Source organism: Empidonax traillii, unplaced genomic scaffold (genome assembly GCF_003031625.1).
Source record: "Empidonax traillii isolate 1590-97213 ecotype Southwest subspecies unplaced genomic scaffold, ASM303162v1 scaffold84:size2688230, whole genome shotgun sequence".
NCBI classification, from domain to species: Eukaryota; Metazoa; Chordata; class Aves; order Passeriformes; family Tyrannidae; genus Empidonax; species Empidonax traillii.
The window spans coordinates 597,796-619,250 of record NW_020955277.1 but is presented as its reverse complement, the minus strand read 5'-3'; the positions used below and the strand labels follow the sequence as shown (position 1 = coordinate 619,250).

General features: G+C 37.7%; 1 protein-coding gene across 1 annotated transcript in view; it reads right to left on the bottom strand.

Moving 5' to 3' along the window:
• The window catches only part of GNPTAB (N-acetylglucosamine-1-phosphate transferase subunits alpha and beta), a 48,295-nt gene that overhangs the window by 5,895 nt on the left and 20,945 nt on the right, over positions 1–21,455 (bottom strand). Inside the window, exons 7-19 of the mRNA XM_027881121.1 lie at positions 20,430–20,462; positions 17,405–17,425; positions 15,217–15,378; positions 13,336–13,515; positions 12,082–12,252; positions 10,246–10,369; positions 9,616–9,819; positions 7,381–8,489; positions 6,153–6,352; positions 5,661–5,880; positions 4,534–4,647; positions 2,930–3,015; positions 1,112–1,210 (exon numbers count right to left, since the gene is read on the bottom strand). Of these exons, the coding sequence (XP_027736922.1) occupies positions 1,112–1,210; positions 2,930–3,015; positions 4,534–4,647; positions 5,661–5,880; positions 6,153–6,352; positions 7,381–8,489; positions 9,616–9,819; positions 10,246–10,369; positions 12,082–12,252; positions 13,336–13,515; positions 15,217–15,378; positions 17,405–17,425; positions 20,430–20,462 (2,723 nt within the window). The remainder of the gene's footprint in view (positions 1–1,111; positions 1,211–2,929; positions 3,016–4,533; positions 4,648–5,660; positions 5,881–6,152; positions 6,353–7,380; positions 8,490–9,615; positions 9,820–10,245; positions 10,370–12,081; positions 12,253–13,335; positions 13,516–15,216; positions 15,379–17,404; positions 17,426–20,429; positions 20,463–21,455) is intronic.

The following is a 21,455-nucleotide window of genomic DNA, read 5'->3' as shown; positions in this document are numbered from 1 at the left end:
ATGAATGAGCTAGTAAAAGTAGTACAGTATGAGAGGAAAGTGAGAACCTGCTCTCTATCTATGAATACAAATAATGGTGTAGTGTTAAAGGCACCTGAGATTACCCAATAACTTGCTGCGACCAAAGGAGGTTTCACTTTCCTTGGCCCAAGGTACCTGGTTCTACGTTTCTCCTTGCTCTGTCTTTTGACACTTGTCAGACCCCTTCTTGAGGCCAAACTCGTTAAACTGGCAGAGAACTCTGGTTTTCTAAAGACAGAAGCAAGAGAAGGAAGGAGAGGAGAGAAGTGGAGGCACTGTCCACTTCTAAGACAGTTAGCTACTAAATTATATCACAGTGTCTTCTCAACCCCCAATTTTATGCAACAGACTCAGGTCTACAGTTAAATGCTTCTGCAAAGAAGTTTCAGGCTCGAGTCCCAAACATAGCACACTTTGCTTTGCAAGGTGGTTGCTGTGAAATGTATTCCAGGACACAGATTTTCTCCATTTACCTCACAGTCATTTCAGAAGCCTAAGTCAACACTGCAGACTCTACTCTCAGATTTGAGTATCTAAACCTCTTACCCCTGCAGAGTAAAAAACAGAGGACTACCTTCCAGCTTTTACTTGTTTCCCATCAAATATTAAGAAATAAAATAATATTAATACTTCTTGCCATATTGTAAAAGAGCATGAAAGCACAACGAATAAGCAAAACTGATTTTGTAACAAAATAATAAACACCTAAGTTTTAGTATAAAATACCTACACAAAGCAGATCCAAAAGCTCTTCCTTTAAAATAAAACTGGCTACAATATAAACTGTATGCCCTCTAAAATGGCAAAAATGAAAGCTTCAAAAATAGCTGAAGCTTAAGTTTTCAAAGACTTTAGATATATAAAAATATAACAAATTACTGAGATAACCCTTAACCTAACAGAGAGGGGAGTCACTTAGCTTCAGACAAACAGAAAAAATTAAAGTACTTTTGGTTCAAATTGGGCTTAGCTTTGTTAAGAAACACACAACAATAAATTATTCTTTCAACACACAAAAAGTTTAAACAGTCAAAGCAGAAAATTAAAACCACCTCACAACTTCATCACAACAAATCACAAAACAGGATACCTGGGATTTTTTCGTATGTCATCCAGTTGACCAACTACATGAGAAACGTTTGTGCGAATCATTTTGAAGGCAATTTCCTCTTCTCCCATGATTTCAAACCTTAATGTTAAAAAAATATTTATACATTAATAAAACAACCTGAAGCCTAGTTCTATAAATATTAATCTTGAATTTAACATAACTTAGTAACATTTCTAATCTGACTGGTCAATCTTCATCAGAATTTGCCATTTGCTTTCTATCAATATATTTACATTTTTTGGCCAATGTTCTTGCACAGAATCACTTTCCTGTAGATTTATTAGTAACCACCTATAAATTGAAGATCTGAATTCTAACAGAAAGTATAAAAACTATGAGCATCTGACCCCAGGTTAACAGTCTTACTAGTGGGACTACACTTATATTTTTCACCTTTCTTGTCTTGATATAAGAAAACACCTTGCTGGCTCCTTGAAGTATCAGTGGAAACAACCTAATCCATTTATAAAGACCACAAAATTAATATAATCATTTAGCGCATACCCTAATGATATAAATACATTACCATAAGTCAGTTTAGGTACAGCAAATCCTTGCCCCCCATTTTCCAATCTCATTTGTTGGTCAGCTTTTCAGTTTTAGCAGAAACTCTTTGGGGAAGGGAATTAATTACAAAGTTTACAGCACAACTGGATGTTCCATAAATTAATGTATAACAACACCCAGAAGTTGTCCTAAGCAGCATCTGTAACCTTCTTTCATTCTACAGTTTTGAGTTTTTAGCCACTCCTGGGGCAACCACATGTGTCAGAGACCACCCGGCCCTGCTCAACACTGCTGGTGAGAACAGGAGCCAAAGCTGTAAACTCCAGCCAGCAAATAGCCTCACTGGCCTGCAGCTGGTTTGCAGGTTTCATAGAGTCACAGAATATGCTAAGTTGAAAAGGGCTCATCAGGGTCAAGTCCAACTCCCAGCCCTGCACAGACACAACATGTGTCTGAGAGCATTGTCCAAACACTTCTTGAAATAAGACAGGCTTGGTTCTATGACCACTTCCCTGGGGAGCAAGTTCCAGTGCCCAATCACTCTCTGGGTGAAGAACCTTTTCCTGATATTCAAACCAATCCTCCTCTGACTCAGCTTCATGCCATTTCCTTGAGTCCTGTCACTGATCACGAGAGGAAAGAGATCGGTACTTGCCCCTCCACTTCCCATTTCAGAGAAGAAATATTTAAGAGAACCTGATCTCAGTCAAATCTCTGCAGATACAAGCATTCAAACAAATGTAGGGTCATGATTATGTTTGTTCTGTCCTTTTCCAAGGGAGATGGAACAGCTTTTCTCATCCATCTCCTTCCCTACTTATCACTCCTCCTCACAGGAAAACAAGGTCATTAAGTCTAAAACGCTTTTTCTGTTCTCTTTTTTATGCTTCAGTAGGAGAAAGGATGAAGTAGATTTACAACTTCTAGGTACAGGACCAGCTCTGTCCTCCTTTTTATGCTACTTTAACTGTCCTCACTCATTACACACAGTGAGTTTAAACAGCCATCTAAACATACTCTGGCTTACTATTGTACAACACAAATTAGGATAAGGCCCAAGAGAGCACAAGCAACATGGAAATATTTAGTCTACTAAATAACAAACCACCTCATTCTGCACAATGAAATATCCATAAATTAATAACTATGTTTCTTTAGTTCCACGGTTAAAATATATCAAGCTAAGATTTGTTAGCAGACACATACAATCTTGGGTTATGTATGCATTTATCCTCTTCTTATGGCTTTACAAAATGTAACACAGCTTTCCATAGGACTACAACAACATACCTGTATTTGTTTTTGTCCTTGTACGCCTTACGAATTCTGTCGGTCACAGGTTTGCAATTAGTCACTAGGTTTTTGGTTACTGGAGGCTGCAAGAAAACAGTTTAGATTATAGGTTACTAAAAACCAGAGAGTCTGTTATAAAGATGTACTTTGTAAAAAAACAGTTGGAGAGGCCTGCATATGCTTTACTCTCCTGGAAGCAAAAGTTTCTTGATCAACTGTTGAGGGAAAAACCAAAACAATACTGGTGCATAACATCACAATTTCCCATGCATGTAGGTAATATATGAAAACTATAGTTTGGTTTTTTGTTTGTTTTTTTTTTTTTTTTTTTTTTTTTTTTTTTTTTTTTTTTTTTTTTTTTTNTCCTCTGATAAAGGCTACCAGTAACACTGGCCAGGTAAACTCTGTGCAACAGCTGATTCGTATGTTGAAACATACATGAATTCATCTGGTCCAACTTCCCTGATCATGCAGGGCTACTTGGTGACAGTTGCTCACGACTATGCCCAGACAGTTTCTGAATATCTCCAAGGAGGGACACTGTCCATAAACAGGCAACATGCACCCTCACATTAAAAAAAAAAAAAAAAAAAAGTTTTCTGATGTTCAGAGGGAAACTCCTGTGTTCAGTCTGTGCTCAGTGACTCTGGTTCTGCTACCCAGCACCGCTGAGAAGAGCCTGGCTCTGTCTCCTTTGTGCCTTTTGTTCAGATATTTTAATACACTGAAGAGATCCCCCCTTGAGACTACTCTTTAGGTTTAACAGTCCCAGCCCTGTCCTCTCAAGAGAAATGCTCCAGCCTCTCAATCATGGTCCTTCACTGGACTCCATCCAGTATGTCCATGTGACCCTTGTACTGAGAAGCCTGGAACTGGACCCACCACTCCAGATATGGCCTTACCACTGCTGAGTGGAAAGGAAGGGTCACCTTCCTTGACCTGCTGGCAACACTTCCTGTAATACAACCCAGGCTACCATTAGCCTTCTAAGCAGCAAGGTCACACTGCTGGCTCATATTCCATTTGGTGTCCCCCAGGATCCCCAGGCCCTTTTCTGCCAAGCCATGTTCCAGCTGGGTAGTGCCCAGCATAATACTCCTGCACGGGGCTTTTCCTTCCCGGAACAGGTTTTTGCACCTCTCTTGGGTGAACTTCATGAGGTTCCTGTCAGCCCATTTTTGAATATTAAAATACGGGAGTCTGAAGTCTTCAAATTCTAAAGATGCCCAGCTGGTAGTTTGGTGAGGTTTTTTTATTTTGTTTTGGTTTCATATACATGGGTTATAACTCAGATAAAGACTTGTCAGAGAGGTACTGATCTTTATCTTTTTGGTTCACAACATAAATTTTCCTAACAAGGATGGACTTCTTAAATCCCAATTATAATAACATTCTAAAGCTCAGTTTTCCTCTGCTTTTAAAGAAAATTAAGGGGTTTTAAGGTAGGAAGTAGCTTGTAAAATTTTCATTTTGTAGCACTTCATATACACACAAGTAGCAGTTTTTATAACTACTTTCCCTCTAGAAATCAAACCAGCTTTTAAACCACAATAAATACATACTCAAAGAAAACAAGTATTTTTAAGACCAGTGTTTCTTACCAGATTTGGATCATAATACGCTTCTTGAGTCGGAGGAATAACGTGGATCTGAGTAATGTTGGCAGGAAGAGCTTTAGAGCAATTTATTAGCATTTGTTCTAGACCTGTCAAATCCTAACAGAAAGAAAAGGAAAAAAGCCACATATAATCAATCCTGTTTTCTCACTGACATAGTTCTAAAAATCCAGGGTACACAGACATATTCAATGTTATCTACAAAAGAAATTTCCACAAAAAGACTAAATATTCAGCAGATCCCATTTCAATAACTGCTAAGTCATGGGACTCCCTATACACCCAAAGCAAAGTAAATGGTCAGTGCAAAGTTGAATTGAGAGCAGATAAAACATGACTTAATTTCACTTACAATTAAAAACACACCTGTACTGACGGTGTCAGGACAGCACAGAATTCCCAAATCAACACTGGCATATTAAATCTCAAATTAAACAAACAGACAGAAAAGTGAACTGAAAGGACAGGAAGATTTTCTGATTAAGGTACAGGCCAGGAACACACTAAAGTAGGGCTGTGTTCCAGCTATGCCAATCATTTTGTGCACTGTCACAAACAGATTATTTCACTAGTTTGTCCCACTTCCTCTCTGTAAAGCAGAAACAGTCCATTTCATTCTCTACCTGCATCTCTAAGAGAGCAAGTCTTAGTGTCTCTGTTTATCAGATTCCTAGAAAAACAGAGGTATCACTCTTTGTATATGGGCATACTGGTTATTAGTATGACTTCTTTGCTACCTTTCTTCTCAATTCTTTCTTTAGACCTCAAGTTCCTCAGGGCAAGAACCATCTTTTACTGTGTGCAGGAACTAGACTAAGCACAGCAGGATCCCACTCTTCACAGTGAGCATTTTTTCTGACAAACTTACACTACTTTCTTGAGCTGGGATACCAGTGAGCCATTTTTCTGATGCTGCTCTAACTCAATTTCATTGCAGACTCCACAGAACACTGATAAGGTAGAACACAATGTTATATGCTCCACATAGTATTTAAAAATTGCTAAACGTTACAGATGCTATAAGCAAGGATAAATAAAGATTTGAATCTTTCTACTTTAAGAATTTTTTACTTTAAAACTGAAATTACTCTGAAAGCTATTGGTAAGAGTACCTGCAAACTTAGTGGTAGTTCATGGATTCTCGTGGCCAACGTGCGAATCTCTCGGTCAGACAAGATGCCTGACTGGTCCGTATCAACCTCATCAAAGATCTGAGAGATGTTCAGTGGCTGAACTGCACTCATAAGATAGTAGAAGTACGAAAAAGCGAACTGCATATCTTCTGAGTGCCGCACTTTGTGAAATGATGTCTTGTCAAACTCCTCAGGAAACCTAGATAAGATAAAAACTAATGTAGCACTCTAGTTCCTTGAAGCGAAACATTCCTTACCTATAAATAAGTTCTTATCTATAATTTTGAAAGGTCTTCAAAAGTCTCCTTATTTTAGCACAACTAGCATGTGGTAATAAATGTCTTATTTCTTTTTTCAAAATCTAATTTTAACGAGTGGCCATTAATACACTGGAAATAGCTCCAGCAAAGCAGCAACAGAAAGGCAGAATTACTCGCACTTTTTCATTATTCCAAACAAAACCACACTCACATGTCCTGCAGCTCTTGCATAACAGTGCGGTCAATCATGTGAGGCATATGAGCGGGGACTTTACGAGATGTAAATCCAAACTTGCTGTTTAAAAGCTTATTTACATATCGAAGGGAATCAGCAAAGGTATCTTTCAGCTGCCTTCCAAAATGCTTGCCTTCAGTAAAGTACGACATTTGTTTGAGTAATGACTCTTCTTCCTAAAGAGCAGGGCAGGCATAAATCAAGGTTACCTTACTGAAAAAAGGCAGAAAACATTATGCACACAGGAAAAATGACATTTCAGCCAGGTGCCAACTCCTTGCAACATGTGGAAATGGGAAGAGAACTTTTGAATATTTTTCTTCACATTCCTTATTCTCTTTAAAAAGAGAACATAAAAGGTAACCTTTTCCTTAAAGCTTTCATGCTTTGAGGAAAACTATAAAAGGTGTCCTTAATATTTATGCTCCGACACCTCACACACAATTAAGGCCTTGTTTGTCATCAGATTTTTTTGTAATATTGCCCTCTTTTTTTGCTGATTATTCATCCATATTTGATAAACTGAAATCCTATGAATATAAAAAGATTCCTCAAGCAAAATTCAATCTCAGATGAACAGAAAGTATTTTAAAAACATGACCCCTTTGCAATTTGGAAAAGGGCAAAGCAGTTGCTACCAACTGAAGCACAATCTGTCTGCTCTTCTAGACGTTTTCAAAACCAAGCCAAAATGCTTTGGCTGGAAGCAGAGGAAATTTCCTACACATTTTCTTGACACAGTTGAGATACGCAGCATCTTTGCAGGCTTTCAATTTCGCTTCTAGAACATTAGTATTTATTATTATACCTATTTTTAACATTTTTTTTAAACATAAACTGGATCCAAATATGTATAAATGCTATTAAAACAAAATTTAAGCTTTCTTTTATAGTGCAATATATGTCTGAACAATAGCACTGTGCCAACACACAATGAATAAAAAGTGAATTTCACCAAAAAAAAAAAAAAAAGGCAGCAGAAAGGGAACAGAAATGGCTATTTGGCTTTAACCACCTAGCTAAGAGAGGTCCAGATCATAAACAAATTAGACTTTATGTGAAAAGTCAAAAGTAGCTTTCAAAAAATATCAGCATTTGCCTCAAAGGCAAAACACATTCCAAATATATAGATCATATTAACAGTATTCCACTAAATGCAGAAAGATGCAACTATTCCAATAAGCAATGACATTAAGATACTCACATCAAGAAGGTCCTGGAAATACTTCTTTTTCTCCCACGGCAAAAAGCCTTGGTAACTTCCAGCATAAGACTGTAATTTTCTTCCCACTAGCCCCTCCCTTTTATTTGTATCCACCTGCTCCTGCTCTTTTCCGCCTTCCATTCCCTGTACGCCTTCTCCAGTATCTAAATTCCCAGTATGTTTTGATTTCTGTGTTTCCCTTAATATGAGTGCATTCAATACTTTTTCCCGAGTATCATTTTTTTTCCCCATGCTCTGGGAGGGAAGTGTGGCTTTAGGTTTTCCTTTATAAATAGATTCATTTGTGTTCATTGTCACAAGAGTCCCCTTTGTTCCCACAGGCCTTGAAGAAACATCTTTATTTGCTTTTATTGGTTTTATTTTGCCATTATTTACATCTTTATAAGGCTTCTGCAAGCTAGTATGGTTCTTCAGATCTTCTGAATGATTATGCACACCCCTCTTTTCCAGGTCTATAATACTCTTCACTGTAGTTAAGAACTGGAAAGGTCTCAGGAGAGCAGCCTTGGATAGATTAAATCCTTTCTGAGTGATATCACCATTTAGTAGTTTTAAGTCCAGGTTCTTCAGTTCCAGCTGAATATTTTCAGGAAGAAGAGACACATTTACTGATGGTATTATCACCTCTTCATGCAGACTCTCTTTTGTGCCATTTTGACGTCTCCTGACTCGTGGAAAGCGTTTTTCTTCAGGAATATCCTCAAATATCATTTCAGCTTCTGGTACTGAAGTTACACTTTTAAAATCAGAGTTGGATTTCTGTGTGGAAGTTATGTTTGGTTTTGGTTCCTCTCTAGTATCAACTTCAACAGCTACTTGAATTTTAAACTCTTCATCATTTTTATTTAGGAACGTAAGGTTAAAATAGATCACAGTTGCATTCATGCCACTATGCATTATGAGGTGGATAGTCTTCCATTTGTTAGCAATTGAAGCATGTCGGATGATTGGATTATCACTATATGAACCCTCAATTCCTTTCTTGGCTATTTCACTGAAGCTGAAGTAGGGCAGACATTCACCTTTAGGAACAATATAGTAGGTCTGATTAAGCTGAAGTGTCACCTTGTACATCTCTTCAAAGTGATCTGGAAAAGAAACAAAACCATGAAATAAAACAAATTTCTGTCAATTTCCAGCATGACATTTATCTTTCACTCTTTTTGAAATTGTAATATGCCCAGCTAGGTTCACTATATTAGCAGGGAGACAGCTCTGTGAAAGAACACTTACTCTAGCTTCCAGTTACTTGTTTGCTTATCTTCAATAATGGATGACTTAGGACATACTCAAATATATAAAGCTCCCAGACATTCCTATACTAATTCTAAAACCCAGTATAATTTATCACTCTTTGTCTCCACCTGAAGAGCCTTAGTGGCTCATTATCACATGCCACTTAAAATTCTGTATCAGTCATAAGTAGCCTGCCCCATATTACATTTTTATCACATTTTAGGAGATTGACGTTACACTGACTGGATTTCACTGCTACGCTAAACTTCTAAAATCAGATAGGTTGAATGAAGTTCTTCCTCCCACAGCACAACAGAATAAATTCTGTCAACTCTCATATGAACAAAACCTCGCTGCCAGCAACAGAATTGCCAGTAACACATTTGTCTGAGCTGAGATGCAGGAGAGCCTCTACTCTTCCAAAGAGGCCAAATTCTTCCCCTGACTATACTAGACAGCACTTTCAATCACTTCATTCATTCCTGCTGGTCTTTCATAACCAAATAAACTTCAGACAAGTTCACAGGTGACTGAGAACAGCCTTTGGCAAGAGCCCAGAGGCAGACTTGAACTCACACTGTCAGCATCAGAGACGTTCTTTAATTTTTTTAAACTGCTATAGGCATCATAAGTTCAACTGTCCCTATTCAGGTAAAGACACTTTGTGTAACTGAAATGTCATTTCTCCACTTAAAATGTAAGTCTCTTGGGGCAGGGAATGTAATGCTTGCTGCTCCGTAAGGTATCAAGCCTCCACCCATGCTTGGTCACTATTAAACAAAGCAGCACATAATGTTGATCCAGGTTTGGATTAGTGAGTACAAGAACCACCTGACTTCTTTTTCAGCTGCTACCAGCCCTTTTCCACAGCACTGTACAGGGCTTCTTAGCTCAGTCTGAGAGTAATGTTGAACCAAAAAGGTCAGGCAGCTCAAGAGAATCCCCACAGAAAGTTTACCAGTGATGCATTTTACATACCCTGGCCACAGTCACCAGCATCAAATCCACAGGAGAGGACGTTGCAGGCCTGATCACAGAATTTGTCTGCCAGCCAGGAGTTAGCACAACCTTGGTTACAGTATGAAACACCACTTATTCCTGCACCAAACTGCCATGGTGGTCCATTCCCAATACCTCCAACTGCACCTCCACCAGCAACATAGCGACTACCCCCACTGTTACCTAAGGAAAAAAAAACAAAAACAAAAACACCAGAAATAAGAACTTCAAATTAAGGAAAAAACTCACATTTTAAGCCACAGTGTTGAATCTAGACTGAAAACTCAACAATCAGCAGTGAAATTAAAAAGGAGTCAAATAATATATAAAACTGTATATACATTATACAATAATAAATCATACATTTCAAACCCCTTCCTTTCAGCTAAATTTGGTACCTAAGTAAGAATTTTCCTATGCCCTCCTATTTCCTGTCATTTATAAATTTGTATATAAATTTGTAGTTTGCAAGAAATAAGGTTTTCATCGGTATTTGTTATTATTAAAGAAGGCAAATTTTATAGTTAGAGGAAAATGAAAAATTACAGAATTATTCTTGTAAGGAAAAACAAACAGTTCATTTTTCTAAATTTAACATTGCTGTCTTACCAATGCAATCGCCTCCATCCCAATCACATGCTGAGTTATTACAGGCTTTATCACAGTAACCATCTTTAATCCATGAGCCAGGACATCCCTCAGCACAGTTTGGCACAGGCCAAGTCAAGTAAACCTGGAACAATATCACAGTCTGAGACAAGGACTCAAAAAACTGAAGTCAATTGAGCTTGTTTCTTGAAATATGGAAACTTAAAATAATGCCTCCCTGTATGCTGTGCCTTAAGATTTCACAAAGCTTTACAAACATCATTTAAACCCTATCATATGTGAAATAAATGTTATTAGTTTCAAACAGAAGGAAGAAATTAAGAATTCTCAAGGCCATACAGCCAAGCAGCAACGGCCAGAAATAGAAAGCAGGACTTCCCAAATCTACTTCTGCAAACCACAGACCAATGAAAACTAGCATTTTCTCTTTTGTCAGAGAGGAAGGGTGAACTTTATTCTGAAATAGCTGCGCAGTTCACTTGTTCTCCTGACTCAAAATGTTTCTTCATTACTAACCAGTCATGAGATAAGCAGCACATGTTGAACATAATCCCTGAAGCATCTGATCCTGTGACTTAAATAATTCCGAGAATTGGCATGATAAAAAAAAGTGCGTAGGTGTGTATATTTTCAACGGGGGAGGCATTGAAAACCACACACGTTTTCCTTGAGGCCTTATGGTTTCAAGATTTTAGCAGCACATTCCCTACTGAAACACGTGCTGCTCAGGTTATCACACACAATGCTGCTCCTATGCTGACTCCATCGTAACTGGGATGAACAAATGAAGAACAATACAAATGCAGTAACAATATATTTTGCAGTTATATGCCTAGATCCTCAGAGATTTAAAACAACTCAAAGCTTCCTAACATCCTCAAGTACTGAAGCAGCTATTTTGGTGTAGCCTAAACTAATTTTGTGCAACCCTCTTCTGTTTGTGCAACAAGTGTGCAGATCTGCCTGCATGAAATGTTTAATTCAATGGTCAATTCAATGGTCTCTAGTGCCCTGTGTACTCACTGCTTTAATATAAAAAAAATATATAAATCTTTACTTTTTTCCTCCATACCACTCTTGTAGATCAAGCTCATGGATGAAAACTCTGATGGCAACCAAAGCCTTTATGCATAACTACTGTTAATGTTTCCTCAGCCTGCTCTTCTTGCTTAACCCCAGCTGTTGATAATAGGTTTGCTGAAAGAGTAAATTACTTTGTGTTCACGAACATGGAACAATATCCACTTCAGTAAATAATTATATATATGATTATACACAGATTGAGCAAAGATATTCCTGGTATCTGGAACAGAGGTAATTAATGGTAAATTTAAATATTAGACCAGTTTAAATGTCACCGGACCTCAGTGTTCCCACAGAAGAATTGATTCTGGTTTGAGTATTTCCCACAAAACAAAAGGAATATTCAAGGGAGCAAAGACTGATAGCTGCCAAACACCACATCAGTCTTACTAGTGCTCTAACAAAATGTGGGAGAATTAGAGAACACTGAAACTAAAGCATGAAGCCTGACAGAGGAACCATTATACCCCCTGAAACCTATGAACGAATATGAAGAAAAGCAATCGGCAACCCAAACATCAACACACCACACATAAAAATAGAGACAAGAGCCTTCTCCACCCTGCACCTTTGCTAACAATTGTCTAATTAAGAATAATGAACCCTTTGAGACAAAAGAGGGAGTGGAGGGCAGAAGGAAATAATCTTATATTTACTCTGCCTTTCAAAGTAGCATTTCTGTGATTTTCATTATATTAGCATAGAAAAGTTCTACGTCTACTTCTGATACAGTATCTTTTCATAACGGCTTACCTTTTGACCTTTAGAGTGACTGTAAAAATCATCAGGCCAAACATCCTTCCCAAACATAACATCATCATTGAGATAAATAAACTTCTGAGAAAGGCCACTGATACGATGTATATGACTTTCAATAGCTGGTGAACTGAAAGTAGGCAAATGACTCACATTCTGAAATATTTCCTGAAACAAGAAAGTCACCACCAACAAAAAACAGTTTCAGAATGAAAAAAAACACAAACAAACCCCAAACAACCCCAAAACAAACAAACAATAATAAAAAACCCCAAGGTCAGGCACATCACATATTTGATACTTATCTACTAAAAAAAATTATAAAGAACAGGAGAGATGAAAGGAGCAAAAGTATTCTAGCAAATGAAGACGTCAATATCTCATTTTTCCCATATAAAATCATTTTCAAGTCTGCTGCTTAACTAAGAAACTGTACCTGGTTCATTACAAAGACACAAACTTTCACACACTCCTCTTTCGTTGGGTAGTGGATCAGTCCCAATGTACACATTTATTATTCTCATGAAGTACAGGCTGCACAAAATTTCCAGCAAACTGAACCTCTTCCAGCATTCAAAAAAATCAGGATTATACCATCTCTTTCAAATAACTTCACAAGCAGACAGCAACAGAACTTGAATTAATATCTTTTTACCACTTTGAGCTCAGAGCTCCTATGGCACGTCCAGATGCCAAAATTACTCCCAAATTCGTTAAGAAGCTACTTGATTATTTTTGTTTAATTTATTCAGGAAGTTTGAAGTATTTCTTTTCTCTTTTTGAATAACACTTTTGGAATGCATAGATACTTTTTTTGTAGTCAACTTCTCAGTTCCAGTAATTATAATCCATCCTGTCTCAACACAAGCTTATTAAGATTATTACTGGTTCTGACAGTGTCTATGGATTCAGATTACATTTTCTTCTCTCCAGGTTTTTTATAAATAGACTCCATAAGGAAATTAGACATGGGTATACATTAGCTGAAGCCTGAATATTTGAAAAAGTGGACTAAATAAAAGCTTGACATATATTCAGTTATGTGATTAGCCAAAACACAAAGACATACTGGGGTTTACTAAAACCAAGGATGAGACAGGGAAGAGGCTGTCACTTCTTCCAAATAAATGCAGCCTTTAGCTGAAAGTGGATAACTGCATTTCAAAGCTAACACAGCATCTTTACTAGCGGCACTTTCATATCAGTGTTTTTGTTTGGGGGTTTTCTGCTTGGCTTTTGTTTGGGTTTTACCTGATGTGTCACTATAGTTATCCGAGGATTATCCAGGTTAAGCCAGGAAGGAATCTGCCCATTGGTGACGATGAAAATATGTCGTACCCAAGGGGCATGCCTCTCTATTGATCGTAAGGAGTATCTCAGCTCTTCATTATCTTCAAAACGGCTGGCAGAAACATCTTCATCCTGTTTGGACTATAAAAAGAAAAAATCCATCCTTAAGATTCTAAACAGAACATTCAAGTTCTGATCCAGCTAGGTCAGGATAGTGTGCTATGGGTGCATAAGCACTTCAGGACTTAGTCATTCAAAAATAAAAAGTACATTGATCAATAACAACTATTCTTACAAAGGATCATATTCTCCTGAATTATCAGGATGAACAATACAATCTTCTGACATCATTGGCTGACCACCTGGTATCATTAGGATGTCTGTTTGACCACACTGCAAGGTGACACTGCCTTGTGTGATACTAGTTCTTAAAGAAAGAAGCCTAGTTAAAAAAAAAAAAACAACAACCTCCTGCATTTCAAATCAGTAACATTTCAAATCAGTAACATTACCTTTAAGAAATCCAGTTTCAAGAGGCTAGGACCTTCCAAGTACATTGCATCATAAACTGTATTTAAATGTCACCTAATATAGATATACTGGAAGTGTCATGATGTAGCAGCTCTGCAATTTTCCCCTGCTCAGTTATTTTAAAGAATTTAAGCAAGAGAAAATTAACAAAACTTTGCCTAATACTCACTATCAAATAGCTTAATGTTTCTATATGTTTTTATTAAAGAGAAATTTCTTCAATTAGAAACTCATTTGTTAAGTAACAAAATTAGGTTACACGACACAGTAACACGTCTCTTTTCTCTTCTATGAGAACTTAATGATCTCTCCTAAAACCTACAATTAAAGCTTACTAACAGGAACATTTCTAAAGTCCAAATGAAACAGGAAACTTAAAAAAATATTTGAATGTTTAACAATTACCATTTTCACTGCAAATTCTAGACACAAAATGAGCCTTCTTTTCTAATATGTAACATCATCAAAAGTGTAATACCTGAAAACATTTCAGCAACACCAGCAGCCATTGCCTAGGTATCCATTCCCAAAAAAATGCATAATTTCAACATGGGGAAATAAAAAGTTTTAGTTCAGGGTTGATAGGTAGAGTTCCCTAAAAGCCCAGTTGACAGGATACAAAGACACTGCAAGCTTTTCTGGGTTGGGCACATTTACTTTACCCATGCCACTTGACATTTACTGTAAAATTAAATTCCAGCAAGAGAAAACCCCTAAGATTTTAGAAAATCTTATCTTGAAACAGACACCTTATTATTTCATTTCCTATTTCTAAACCAAACATCCTTTCTGCATCAAAAGCATTCAAAGTAAGCCTCCTTTCCTTACACACATCTGTATTTCAGGACTTCAGCACTTGTGGAAGAGAAGCAATTAGCATTTGCTCAGCATAAATGATGCTGCAAAGCAAAAAATTACTGAGAAACTTATTGGGAATGAGATAATCATGTTTGCTAATAAAAGCTTTTATCTGCCCCACACAGGAAGCCTGCTTATCAGCCAGTCAGTATCAGTTAAGACTTTCAGGACTTCACTGCAACACAACTTTATCAGAACATGTACAGAGGGCAAAATTTTTCACTTAGTGGAGAACACGAAAACTTCAATTAAATGTCACACTGCTTGATTCTTCCCTCTCCTTTACCTGAGAATTGGACAGTGTTCTTGTGATGTTTCTCACAACCTCATAGGCACTTGATTCTTAATACTTCCAAGCTTCTGGAAGAAATCCCATGTTCCTTGTCACAGGTAGCCTCTACTTGCAGTTTTTAAATGCTGTAACCTTTATGTGCTGTAACAGATTTTACCTACCTGACTGACAGAGCTGAGGTCCCATAATAAATAAGCAGGATTAAGCACCAGTTCTTTCCCATCTATAGTCATGTTCTTCTTTGCTTGCTTGTTCAGTTCTTGGAAACCCTTAGGGTTATTCAGTTGCAAGAGAGCCACGCTGGCTTCTGAATAAAGCTGTAACTATACAAGCAGAGAAAACAATTTCTGGCATGCAGCACTCTTTCTCTGCCAATTCCATATTTTTGTTGTATTTTTCTTACTAGAGTAACTAATAAGAATGACTGCTAAGTAATGTATTTAAAGAATTACAATTTTGTAAGAACACAAAAAGGAGTAGTAAAATGGGAAATGAAAAAACATTTAAAGATACAGAACATTTCTAGATGCTTAGTTTTCACTTTACAAATAAAATTTCTCTTTACACAGTGATCCAGTCAGCAGTAAATTTGTTCATGTTATAAATGTTTCTGGAGCAAGTGAATACTAAGTCCCCATCCATTCCCTCCCACCCCAATAACAAAATTCATGTTTTATTAAAATTTTATTACATGACTAGAAGAATCATCCTTTTTTTTTCCATCTTAATCAAGCAATGATCTTCTCAGAAAATTAAGGGCACCAATGTATCGTCGCTGTCAGACGCGTGAAATTTTCAGAATGGTTTACAGTTAGTTCAACCTACAGCTCCGAAATCTGAGATACAAAGGGCTCCAGAGCTAATCCATATGGGTCTCCAATCCCTTAATGATGGTTGCCAATATGCTGTTAAGGTCATTTCTTAGCTGAGGGCTGTTTGATCTGTTTGCTGTTTTTATCTCTTGCCACCAGTAGGTCTGTATATCAGATTTCATAATGCACAGGATGAGGGGCTTGCACTACACACCCGCTCACCCTTTCTCTAACAGCTTAAAAATGACAGGGCAACAAAGCATCTCCCCAGTAACATGGCATAACCCAATAAAATGCTGTGTTTACCATATGAAGTAGCATGAGCAGATACAATCAAGCTAAAAGCAGAACTGCACTTTGATTTTCCAAGGGTATGCCTAATTAAGAATAAATGCAGTTAATCAATAACGATATTTATTTGAGCCTATGCTTAATTTTTGTTCCTTCAAGCAACATAAGACAAATAACTACATCTACTCGGTTTTCAGTTGTATAAGATCTGTAAATGCAATTCAGAAGCTACCAAAATTTAAATAATGTCAAGTTCAAAAAAAGCAAATCCATCAGTTTCTTTCATAATAACCTTAAGTGGTTTTATTTATTTTTTATTAAATGTGACCCTTTCTGCTTATTTTAAAACACCCCTTGTCCCAGAGTTAGCAGCCCTTCCCTTAGTAAGACCAGCTGTTCCACTTGTGACATTTCAAAGCTGTTGATGCTTTGACTCATATGCTATTTGAGATCTTTCAATCTGACTTATGAGGCCTGCCATTAGAAAAATCTGATAAATCTCAGACCTTCCAAGGAATCATCTGAACCTATGGGTAGAAAGGATGGCTTCAGCAGAGGGCTGAGGTATAGTTATGGACTGCAGCCAGCAACCTCCAAAAATATCAGGATCGAAATGCTACAGATTACAAAGCTGCCATCACTGAGTATGTGCTTTATTTAGGAATACAACAGTGTCACACAGTCCTTTAGAATCTGTTATTTAAAACATACATATAACAAACAAAAATATTACCATTCTAGAGCTTTGAAAGCATTCGAGAACATTCAGTTTAACTTGTTCCCACCAAACTCAGCAAAATAAGTACCTGTACTACAGACTCCTACCTAGATTTATTACACACACTTCCCCTTGCCCCCCACTAATACAGCATATATGCTGCAGTTTTTTTAATTTGTAATATTCCAAGCACAAACAAGAAGTAGTGGAAAAACATGCTCAGCATCAGTTAAGCTAAACACTGAAATAAATAGATTATTTTTATTACCTCAGTGTGGTTTTTTTCCAGTAGTATCTTTTTAAAGAAACCAGTATTTTCCTAAGCAGAGCTATCAATTAAGATAGATTTCAGTGAAGTTATCTGGTGACAGTACTAACTAGACTCTAATAAATTGCAGGCTCTGCTCCTAGCATTTTGTTGCTGGTACATTCAAAATGGAATTTTCTGGCAGATTTTCTACTGTCTCACAGGTATTAACCTCCTCTCAGTAGGGATGCACACTATTGCCCATTCCCTTGGAATATTACCTTAAACAGAACATCTTCATCCTGCCAAAGCAGGTCAGCAGATCTAAAGGCATTGTAAAGATAGAATAGAAAAACCAGCAGATAGATGGACAGTGTGACCAGGCGAGGCTCTGCTAACCCAAGTGGGCTGAAAACACACCCAGACCACCACTGCACATTTCTATCACACACTTGAAAATGAGACAGGAAAACTGCATTTTCTCCATCAGGTAGCTTTAAAAGCAGGTTCTCCTTTGGAGCCAGCATGTTTGGCATTGCTTACTGGGAGACAGGTTAGATGAGCTCAGACATCTCATGTGGAAGTAAACACCTTCATTTCCATTTTCTCAAGGTAAAAGGCCTCGGGCACTTTTTTTTCTGAGGTGGGACTTAGACTCTTAACCAGTCTTCAAATTATTTTGCTTTATCTTCTTAATGACCAAAGTTGATGGTCAAATGAGATGCTCCTTTTTCCACACTACAGTATGGATATTGGGAAAATTCATATGCCCACACAGCAGGGAAAGGAGGCCATGTGTTGTGTTAGAGCTAAAAACACTTTGATGAACATGAAACACTATTGTCTTTACAAACGTCTCAAGTTCCCTTTATAAAGTGATACAGTAGGAGGCTCATCTCTGAGCCAAAACTAATGCAATGCCTTAAAGCTTTTTTCTACCAAGTTTACTTACTCCATCTGTGTGATCATACAACACCAACTCCTAAAGCCACCTGTCTGCTCCAACAACACTGACAAGCCACAGTAAGAATCCCAGACCCCTCATCCTCAAGGCAGTGAGGACAGCAAAACACCCAGCACCACTCTGCCTGCAGGTTCCCAGGTGAATTTTCTTCCATTAGTAAGACAAGGTCAATAAGATAGCCCTTAGTTTCTAGCATACTTGCTCATATTTGTGTATACGTGTGCGCATGTGGATTAAAGGAGACAATATTTCGCAAAGAGGGAGATCTTGAGGTTGCTTGAGGCAACCAGGATATCAAATCTTGAAGGAAAATCACCTTTCTCCAAAAATTTTCACTTCTATACGTAATTTCAGTGAAAAATTGTTAGCACGACAGCCTCAAAAAACCAAAATCAAACAAATCAAATCCTTTTGCCCAGTCAATCCTTCCCTTGTCAGTCTTTATATCATGACTTAAAAATTAAGTCACAAATGTCTCTTTTAACTGACTAACAGTTTTCTTTAGAAATGTAGTTAAGGGGTGGGAAAATTAAAACAAAATGCTCAGTTGTTCTTCCTGTATAGGTCCAACATAGTATCTTTTAAACAGCTCAGTAGCCATCAGCTGCACAACCAGAGTAACACCTCCATCTAGTGGCTTGTTACGCTCAGTTAAGAAAGCACAGACAATAAAAAGCAGCCAAATATAATTTTTAACCTTATCTGTCATAACACTCACAATGTAGAACAACAACTATGACCAACAGGCTGCTGATTAACTTGCATTTGGAAATAAAATTCCATATCATTACATTACACCATAGGCCATAAGTACAAAAATTCAGTAGACTGTAACAGACATAATTCACCTTGGAAATGAAACCATTATATCACAAATCTTCACTTTTTAACCACTTCTAGTTGACCTCAGCTGTTTTTCTCGGAGATTTTTAGAAGAAACATCTGGCCCAAATGTCTGAACAATTTTTGGCCCTCCTTGGACTCAGAGGGGATTTGAATCAAACTAAAGCAACCCAACTAAAACAGTATTATCAACATGCAACACAAAATCACTGACAGCTACGCTCCTCCTACTCACCAACAGCTATACTCCTCCTTTTCTCACTTTTCTTCCCTTCTAACAGCAGCATTGCTGGAAGTGTTTTTCATCACTTCTTTACTTCCAGCATTGCACGAAGACACAGTCCCTCAAAGCATGCAGAAACCCATTAAGCATCAGAGGGCATCTATGAGACAAGTCTAGCTTAAACTCAGGTGCAACTTTCTTCCTCTGCACCGGGCATCTCACACCACTTCAGAGAGCTTAGATTAAGAGATATGATAACAACAGAGGAATTGCTTTAGATTTCAGAGAGAGAGACTACAATCAACCAAAATTTCTCCTACTTAACTGTAGCATTAACGTAGCGTATCTCTCCGATAAGAAGAAAACCACACTTGGCTGTGTTCACCATAACTGCCTACCTACAACATCCACTGAAAGGACGGAGTCTGAGCTTGGACCTTAGCAAAGGCTTCTATAGAAACATTTCATCCAAACTTCATGTGTAAAAAATTTTATGCATGCTGTTGCCTAAATGGCTGTGAGGAAAAAAAGACTCCAAGCCAAATTAGGTAGGAGATAAGATAAGGATACAAAGGTTTAATGAGCCCCCACGCTTTCTGGAATACCTCAGCACACGCTCCCGAAATCGAGATGTTCACAGTTTTATAATGATTGTCGCCCAATCCCCGTCCTGCCACCACCCAGGTTCTGCCCTGCCACGCCTCTTGGAAATTGGGTCTGGGGGCATTTTGGGACCCCCTCTTCTTCATCTTCATCTTCCTCAGAGCACGTAATGTCCTTGGAGGCCTTCCAGAACTCTAGGCCTGAAGGTTGTTGGGTCTATGTCTATATCTTCTTGCACAGGGTTAGGATGTTCTGCCTTGAAAAAGAGACTAAACATGCTAAGGAATTAAGGGAATTGATACGGGAATGGGTAACAGGGGTTTGAGCTGGTGTGTTAAGGGTAAAGGGTAATATTGCTGCTACTCTAAAATCTACCTTTACTACATAACTACTTCTAAGATCTACAAAAATTAAAAAAATCTAAACATCAAAACTCCAAGGTATCAATGCAAATAAAACATTTCTTACATTTATATACATATATTTCAACGTAAGTACAACATACAAAAATCGCTGCTATCAAGAGTAGAGAACTGGTTGAGAAAGAACTCACTGCTATGACCACATGGGGTACAACAATCCCAGTTAATTGTTCTAAAACATCCACCACTAGTAAAAGAAACACAGAAAGCAAAGGTGACTGGAAAGAGAAACTGCAGAATGCTGTGGGTACCTGACAAAAGATTGTGTTTATACAGAGATACGCCTAGCCAAATTGCAGAAGAGAATTCTTAGGAACAGATAATGAGTTGATCACAATGGCAATGTTTACACAGAGATAAGAACACACTAAGGAAAAGGGAACCAGCCAGCACAAATAGATGACACATGACTGATCAGAAGGAAAAAAACATAACCGAGACAGCATAGGGAAAAATCATGTAGAAACATGATAGGCATGGGATACCACTTCCATAAAAACAGAAAAGGAGATGGAAAATGTATCTAAGACAACCCAGAGATACAGCCTTTATGTTCATCTGGACAGCAGTGGAAAAAAAAACAACACTGAGAAACCATAGTATTTCTAAATTGGCTAAAAAGCTAACCTGTTGGTCAGCCTGGACACAGACAACAGATTAGCCAGCTGCTTGGATATAAGAAGTACAACTGAAACACAAAAAGAATTGATCCATCATGTTTTCTGTTGGACTAATACTGCTAGGAGAGCCTACTGAAATGGAAAAAGTGAAGTTGAAAGCAATCAGCTGATCAAATGAAAAAAAAAAATACTGTAATCAAAAAACTAAGGTCCAGGCAGAATTGTTCCACAAGTCTTAAGACCACAAGAAAATAATAAAACCAGCAGATGGCTCAAATGTAATCAGGAGAAATCCAGGTATTTCATTCTTCAAAGGTGTCCATGAAAGATGAAGTGTCTCTGCTCTAGCACATGGGCTAGCCTAAGGTCTGTGCTTGACACATTCACAGCAGAAATCCTGGAGATAATTATGAACTTCTCAATGCTGGAAGCAAAAAGTCCACACAGGACAGAAAAAAAAGGAAAAAACCCTATCAAAACTGACTTTGCAATAGTCAGATAATGCAATTAGAGAAATAACTACAATGAATGAAGACAGAAACTATCTGCAGAGAGCTGAGGAACAAGGAAAAAACCAGAAAAAACCACCCCTCAACAGGAGGTATTCGTATACTAAAATACTGTGTTTTAGCAGCAAAATTATTAGTACAGGCCATG